The sequence below is a fragment of the Xyrauchen texanus genome, chromosome 24 (assembly GCF_025860055.1).
Source record: "Xyrauchen texanus isolate HMW12.3.18 chromosome 24, RBS_HiC_50CHRs, whole genome shotgun sequence".
Lineage (NCBI taxonomy): Eukaryota > Metazoa > Chordata > Actinopteri > Cypriniformes > Catostomidae > Xyrauchen > Xyrauchen texanus.
The window spans coordinates 21268405-21276692 of record NC_068299.1 but is presented as its reverse complement, the minus strand read 5'-3'; the positions used below and the strand labels follow the sequence as shown (position 1 = coordinate 21276692).

The 8288-nt window shown below is 40.5% G+C and overlaps 1 protein-coding gene across 1 annotated transcript in view; it reads left to right on the top strand.

Moving 5' to 3' along the window:
- Window positions 1–1161: 1161 nt before the first annotated feature.
- Window positions 1162–8288, top strand: part of LOC127618057 (KH domain-containing, RNA-binding, signal transduction-associated protein 2) — a 114539-nt gene continuing 107412 nt past the window's right edge. The window contains exon 1 of the mRNA XM_052090291.1: window positions 1162–1372. Within this exon, the coding sequence (XP_051946251.1) occupies window positions 1282–1372 (91 nt within the window). The 5' untranslated portion in view covers window positions 1162–1281. The remainder of the gene's footprint in view (window positions 1373–8288) is intronic.

Here is an 8288-nt window from a genome sequence, read left to right as displayed (position 1 = left end):
TATAGTGATGTGCATGCGCCCTTGGTGCCAAGCATGTTGTGGCATGTGGCGCTTCAATGCTTTAGCTAGCACTGAAGCACTCGTGTGTAAGAGACCATATGGGATGATGGCGGATGCCACCACCATAAATCCCAATGCTTTGTGAAACTGCTACAGTGGAAGTGTTCTCCCCAGTTTTAACTGAGACAGACACTGTAGAATGGCCTGAACGTGCTCGCTCGTGAGTTGGCTGGGGGAGAGCGTGCTCTTCGCCCAGTTTATATTGAGGCCCAAGCTGTTTAGATGCTGAAGCAGTAAGTCTCTGTGCTGGCATAACAGAGCATCTGATTGCGCCAGTAACAGCAAATCGTCAAGGTAGTTCAAATTGCGTACGCCGCTCAGTCTCAGCAGGGCGAGAACTGCATTGATGTACTTTGAGAAAGTGTGAGGAGACAGAGACAGTCCGAAGGGCAGGACTTTGAATTGATATGCTGTTCCCTATCCAACGCAAACCAGTCGTGTGGGTGTATATGCCATAAGATCCGTTTCTGAGTAAAAATTTGAATGAACGCTTTATAAGTTCGCAATTTAAAAGTCTCAGATCCAGGATGGGCCGAAGTCTGGAGTCTTTCTATGGAACACAAAAATTATGGCTGTAAAAACCTTTTTGTGCTTGACAATTTGGAACAATCTCTATCACGTTTTTCCTGATGAGATTGTGATTTTCGGCTCATAATACTGGCGCGACAGTTTCGCGCCAAAACAGGCGGGGCTCAAACACCATAACCAATATTAGAATATTGCCTTTATTGTAGAGAGGTTTCAACTAGGTTGTGTAAGAAAGCACTCCCTATATGCTTTGTTATGCAATGTCAAGTGTACTGAGTCCTAAGGGAACCATCATATTTGCATAGAAGATAGGGGTTTCAGAACCTTGGACAGGGCTTACAATTCTTCACTGAACGAGTACCTTGGCGTGTAGTCATCCTATACAGACAATATCTAGCTAATATATGCATGCAGTTGGCTCTCTGCCTTAACCAACCAAGCAATAGATGGGCGGAGAGGGAGTAGATTCTGTGACTGAGGTGGGAGGTTTTACATGAGAGACTTGCGTTTATATCGTGCTTCAGGATAAAGGTACACGGCGTTGAGATCTTCCACATTGTGTGCTTCATCCGTGCGTGATCCCTCCCAGATAGTACACAGTCTATTTAAAAGCAACATCCACCGACTCATTCCATCACTCACCACTTTGGTCGTCTCACCTGCTCTCGCGGTGATCAGGAGAGGTATCCAGTGATGGATCAGGACAAGTACCTGCCAGAGCTCCTTGCTGAGAAGGAAAGCTTGGACCCGTCGTTCATGCATGCGATGCGCCTTCTCGCGGAAGGTAAACTAGGATTTTTTGAGCCATCATTTTATCTGTTTGGCGTGGCGTCGAAGCTGTACCCTGTTTGTTCTGATATATCGTTTATGAAATATTCATGAATCATTTTGAGATAGAACGTACGCTCGCTCTTGAACCATGGCAGAATGGTGTTTATCATTCATAAAATAGGGGAATTGTTTCAGAGGCAGGCTTGGTCTTTATGATAATGTTTTGTGTGTGACTTAATTATTATTATTTTTTATTAATGATTGGGACTGTGCTCAACTTCGTTTTCAGACTGAAGAGAGCTTTAAAGTAAAAAAAAGTAGGAGACGTTCAAACCGAAAGCGTTCTTGCGTTAAAAAAACAAAAACAAAAAAAAAAAGCTAGACGCAGCGTTGATAGGTTTAAATTATTTTAAACTTGACGCGACGTCTTAAAAACGCGGCGCTCCTGAGGTGGGTAATTGTCTTGAAAAATGTTATCACGAAAATAAGACTATACTACCCCGACTTTAGTGGTTTAACCACACTGCACCTCAAGCATTAAACTCGTTCCATGTAGTATGTACTATAATATGTACACTGGTTCCTTATACACTTTTGCTGTCTTTAACAAGTCTGGATTATTGCATTTAGCCTATCTGTTCTAAATGAGATCTCAATTTGCTGAACATTGAGGATCACTTTGAATGATGATGGAGTCAAGCTTTTAATCGTTTTTTCCTGCAGCAGCTGTGTTGTCAAATGTTTGCAGTATTTGTAGGCTATAGATTTAATTGTCAGTGCAGGCAATTGGCTAAAATATTACTTTGCTTTATCCCAGTCAGACTGTGTTGTTAATTTGTGAGGTCATAAGGATAATGTCCAAACATGGCAACATTGCATATGATCTGAACTCATTATAGTTGAGATAAGATAAAAGCAGTCCTTGACAACTCATCGGATAGTAAGCAGAGGAATTAAGAGGTAATTATGGCTATTACAAAGTGCGCACACTGATTCAGATTAGCTCAAGTGCAGATGAGCGCAGTGGGGTGTGCACTGTTGATTCAGAATGCATATAATTAAATGACAATGGTTTTGACTGGTCCAAGTCATCAGTCAACTGTAAATAATAGTAAAACATATTTTTAAACAATATGTGATATGCCACGGGAATTTAAGATGCACTGTTTGTTTGTTTCTTAATTGTAAGTGTTCTGAAAACCTGCAGCACATGCATTTGTTTTCGCGCAGTTAATGCCTTGTTTAAATACGTTTTCATCATACTTCAGTCCAATCAAAAACCATTAATTCTCAAAGCGCAACCCATGTTAATATGACAATGCCTAAATCTTTTTTTTTTTTTTTCTAGAACATTCACATCATGTCTCATTCAGTTTTATGATTAGGCTAGTAATTTATGCTGTATTTCAATTCTGTTCTGCCTTGTTTTAAAAGGTAGAATGGGAAACTAAAGGTGCAGCTGAAGCTAAAACAGACTATTCATTTTTTAAAGGGGAATTCTCACCAGGATTTTCAGTAGCTAAGTAACAAATGTGCTAATTTAGAGCTAATGCACTAAATAATAATTTCTTCTTATGAGTCCCCAAAATAATTAATCATCATTTTGAAAGCAGATAACATGTCTCTCCACAAAAGGGATACAGTAAGTAATTTGCATGCTGTCTTTTTAATGAACTAAATTGCATGGATATGAAATTCTGCAGGCTATACAAAAATACTTATTTCACTGGAATTAACGGCAATGGAAGTATAGTAAAGATTGTTCGAAGTGGAGGAACAGACTCTTCTCCTCTGGATCACTTTTAATTGAAGTACACATACTGTCTTAAAAGACATCTCCTAAGACAGTGGTTCTCAGCTTGTGAGACGTCTAGTGTCGCAGACGGCAGAAAGAAAAAAAATCTAAATGCAACAAATAAAATCTAACTAACCATATCATTTTATGTAATTGGAATAGCACAATAAATAGGCTTATTGACGTAAATAAATAAAGAAATAATTTCCAAGAGCATGAAACCATCAACATTCAAGAGACATTTAGAAACAAAAATGGTAAATTGTCCTATTCAGTGTCATATTAATAATTAGCATATTAATGCAATGTGCAAACATGTAGAGAAATGCATATGCATTTGTTTATCTGAGTATTTTTGTTATTTTTCAGCTTTCATCATTTTTTTACAGTGATATACCTTTAACTCGAAAATAAAGAAATAAAAACGATAAATTTGATTATCTCTCACCTTGGTAACACATTTAGAAGACTGTTGCAGTAGTGATAAGGGTTAAAAAAAAAGTGGTTTGTTACATTTCATGCTGAGATACTGTCACCCTGCCAGTGTTTATTTACCCAAGCATATTTTATTTATTTCAGAATGTTTTAGTATAGTCATGTCACTGGAGGTACCTTTAGGGCCAATGAACTGTAATCCTGACTTTAATATGAATAGGAAAGTAATCCGACCCATTATCGGGGAGCAGGGGCAGATCTAGAATTTTCTTTATGGGGTGGCATGCAGACTATGAGAGGTGGCAACAATAAAAGCAAGCGCCCATGCATAGTTCTTATGGATTAAGGTACCAAGCTTCATTGCAACAAGTACTAGTTCATTAATTGGAGTCACTATCAAATTATAAATATCCATGAATTTGTAATACAACTGCATTTCCACAGGAACCACATTGTAGTAACCATTTCGATACTGAATTGCCAACATTAAAAAAAAAATATATATATATATATATACAGGTGCTGGTCATATAATTAGAATATCATCAAAAAGTTTATTTATTTCAGTAATTCCATTCAAAAAGTGAAACTTGGATAATGTATACATTCATTCCACACAGACTGATATATTTCAAGTGTTCATTCCTTTTAATTTTGATGATTATAACTGACAACTAATGAAAAACCCCAAAATCAGTATCTCAGAAAATTAGAATATTGTGAAAAGGTTCATATTGAAGACACTGGGTGCCACACTCTAATCAGCTAATTAACTCAAAACACCTGCAAAGGCCTTTAAATGGTCTCTCAGTCTAGTTCTGTAGGCTACACAATCATGGGGAAGACTGCTGACTTGACAGCTGTCCAAAAGATGACCATTGACACCTTGCACAAGGAGGCAAGACACAAAAGGTCATTGCTAAAGAGGCTGGCTGTTCACAGAGCTCTGTGTCCAAGCACATTAATAGAGAGGCGAAGGGAAGGAAAAGATGTGGTAGAAAAAAGTGTACAAGCAATAGGGATAACCGCACCCTGGAGAGGATTGTGAATCAAAACCCATTAAAAAATGTGGGGGAGATTCACAAAGAGTGGACTGAAGCTGGAGTCTGTGCTTCAAGAACCACCACGCACAGACGTATGCAAGACATGGGTTTCAGCTGTCACATTCCTTGTGTCAAGCCACTCTTGAACAAGACACAGCATCAGAAGTGTCTCACCTGGGCTAAAGACAAAAAGGACTGGACTGCTGCGGAGTGGTCCAAACTTATGTTCTCTGATGAAAGTAAATTTTGCATTTCCTTTGGAAATCAAGGTCCCAGAGTCTGGAGGAAGAGAGGAGAGGCACAGAATCCACGTTGCTTGAAGTCCAGTGTAAAGTTTCCACAGTCAATGATGGTTTGCGGTGCCATGTCATCTGCTGGTGTTGGTCCACTGTGTTTTCAGAGGTCCAAGGTCAACGCAGCCGTCTACCAGGAAGTTTTAGAGCACTTCATGCTTCCTGCTACTGACCAACTTTATGGAGATGCAGATTTCATTTTCCAACAGGACTTGGCACCTGCACACAGTGCCAAAGCTACCAGTACCTGGTTTAAGGACCATGGTATCCCTGTTCTTAATTGGCCAGCAAACTCGCCTGACCTTAACCCTATAGAAAATGTATGGGGTATTGTGAAGAGGAAGATGCGATACGCCAGACCCAACAATGTAGAAGAGCTGAAGGCCACTATCAGAGCAACCTGGGCTCTCATAACACCCGAGCAGTGCCACAGACTGATTGACTCCATGCCACGCCGCATTGCTGCAGTAATTCAGGCAAAAGGAGCCCCAACTAAGTATTGAGTGCTGTACATGCTCATACTTTTCATGTTCATACTTTTCAGTTGGCCAACATTTCTAAAAATCCTTTTTTTGTATTGGTCTTAAGTAATATTCTAATTTTCGGAGATACTGAATTTGGGATTTTCATTAGTTGTCATTTTTAATCATCACAATTAAATGAAATAAACATTTGAAATATATCAGTCTGTATGTAATGAATGAATATAATATCCAAGTTTCACATTTTGAATGGAATTACTAAAATAAATCAACTTTTTGATGATATTCTAATTATATGACCAGCACCTGTGTGCATATATATATATATATATATATATATATATATATATATATATATATATATATATATATATATATATATATATATAGTATTTTTTTGCACAATAAAATATAAGTTACAAAATGTGCGGAGCACCAAGACACTGTCTTTTAAACACATCAACAAATTCTAAATGTTCCTTTGCTTGACATTTAGAACCGGCAATCTGGACTACACTTCACCAACTTTGTTAACTGTACACATGGATGGAAAATGCATGCATATCCCAGTTTATTCTGATAATAAAGTCCTTTAGGCCTATCACCTTTGTAACAGCTGGAATAATCAATTTGAAAGATTAACACAAAGTTAAAATAAAAATAAACTGTACAGAAAATTGTACTGTGGGAGGGCAGTGCAGCAAAACTCATGAATATGAATTGTGCTATGCCCAGTAATAGATTCTTTTAAATTACTTGTTCCCTATATGTCACTCACTCGATGTTGTGTCGATGTAGTGACACTAGGGGTCGCTCTTGGGAGCCCCAAACACCTCTGATCTTTGAGAAAAGGCCAATGGGAATTGGCGAGTGGAATTTACATGCCACTCCCCCGGACATACCGGTATAAAAGGAGCTGGCTTGCAACCATTCATTCAGATTTTTTCTTCAGAGCTGAGCGGTTGATTAGTAGAGAGCTGAATTCCACTACCTGTCCATTCACCTCACAACGAGAAGCTTATGCTGTTGGATATACTGCGCATTTCAGCGGCTTTCTCTCCCTCTGCGCGATTGATTCAGAGTACGCACCTGGGCACTTCGACAGCTAAAAGAGTATATATTCTTGCAAATAAAAGAGTATATTTCCTCTAAAAGAGCATGCAGTGAAGGATAGCGTCTTTTAAAAGATGCCTTTCAGTCTGTGTATAATTCCTAGTTGTGGTTGCTATCTCTCTGATTCTGATGGCCACGATCGCTGCCTCATGTGCCTGGGCTGTAATCACATTGAGGCAGTGTTTGTGGATGGTTCATGTTCTCATTGCAAGAACATGACCATTGCAATGTTGCGGTCATGACTTTCCTTGACTTCCTGGGGAAAGCCACTCCAGCTGCCCCCGCGCCGGTCCTTCTACCTATGGGTATGAGGCTGGGTCGGTTTACGCTTGAGGCAATTTGGGGACTCCAAGGGGCGCGGCTCAACCTGGTAATCCCTGTGGACCGGCCAATCCCCAGCATGCTCGTTTACACCGGCCTTGTTTTGGGATGAGACAGGCAGCTCTCCTAAGTGCCAGCTTAATGTCTCTTTCGGAGCTTGCGAACAGAATGAGGTTTCGATAGCAGCATCGGAGAGCGCGTTGGTGATGTCAAATGGCGAGGACTTTGACTGGGCTGCCAACTTCAGGTGTGCCCACTCAGTCTGAGGCTGACGCGGAGCTGACCGCCATGCTTGCCTGGGCCGCCACGAGTGTCAGGTTGGATTGAAACACTTCATTTGCCCCTGAAGCTCGCGGCTTGATGATTGGTTCCTGATAGAGCACAACCTCTCTCTCAACATCAGTAAGATCAAGGAGCTTGTAGTGGACTTCAGGAGGAAAGACAGAGAACACAGCCATCACCATTAATGGAGCACCGGTGGAGAGAGTCAACAGCTTCAAGTTCCTTGGTATCCACATCACTGAGGAACTCACATGGTCCGTCCACACTGAGGCCGTTGTGATGAAGGCTCACCAGCACCTCCTCTTCGTGATACGGCTGAGGAAGTTTGGAATGAACAACCACATCCTCACACGGTTCTACACCAGCACTGTAGAAGCATCCTGACTGGCTGCATCACTGCCTGGTACGGCAATAGCACTGCCCTCAACTGCAGAGCCCTGCCAAGGGTGGTGCGAACTGCCAGACACATCATCGGAGGTGAGCTTCCCTCCCTCCAGGACATATATACAATGTGGTGTGTGAAAAAAGCTTGGAGGATCATCAGAGACTCCAACCACCCGAACCATGTGCTGCTCTCACTGCTACCATCAGGCAGGCGGTATCGCAGCATCACGACCCGCACCAGTCGACTACATGACAGCTTCTTCCCCCAAGCAATCAGACTTTTGAACACTTTATTTCTCACGATCAATATACATCAGCACTGCACATTATTAATCTTACACTGGACTGTCATAATTATATTCTCTTTACAATACAACATACTGTATATTTTTGTATGTGTATTTTATATTATGTGTATGTGTGTTCTGTATTGTGTATTGTTTACTGTGCATTGTATATTATTATTGAGTTGTGTAATTATGTGTACATTAGATATGTAAATTGTGTTGTGTAAATATGTTGTTTATTGTAATTGGTATATGTCTTGTCACTGTCATGACTACTATGTTGCTCAGAACTGCACACAAGACTTTCACCTACTGCTGCACTTGTGCATATTGTCGTGTGACAATAAAGTTATTTGATTGATTGATTAATTTGTTGGTCCAGGAGCACCACCTATGGATGAATCTGGTTGAGATGAGGGACGCCGACAAGGTTTGTTTCCTGAACATGCCCATTTCCCAGAGCGGCCTATTTGGCAACACCATCGATGACTTCA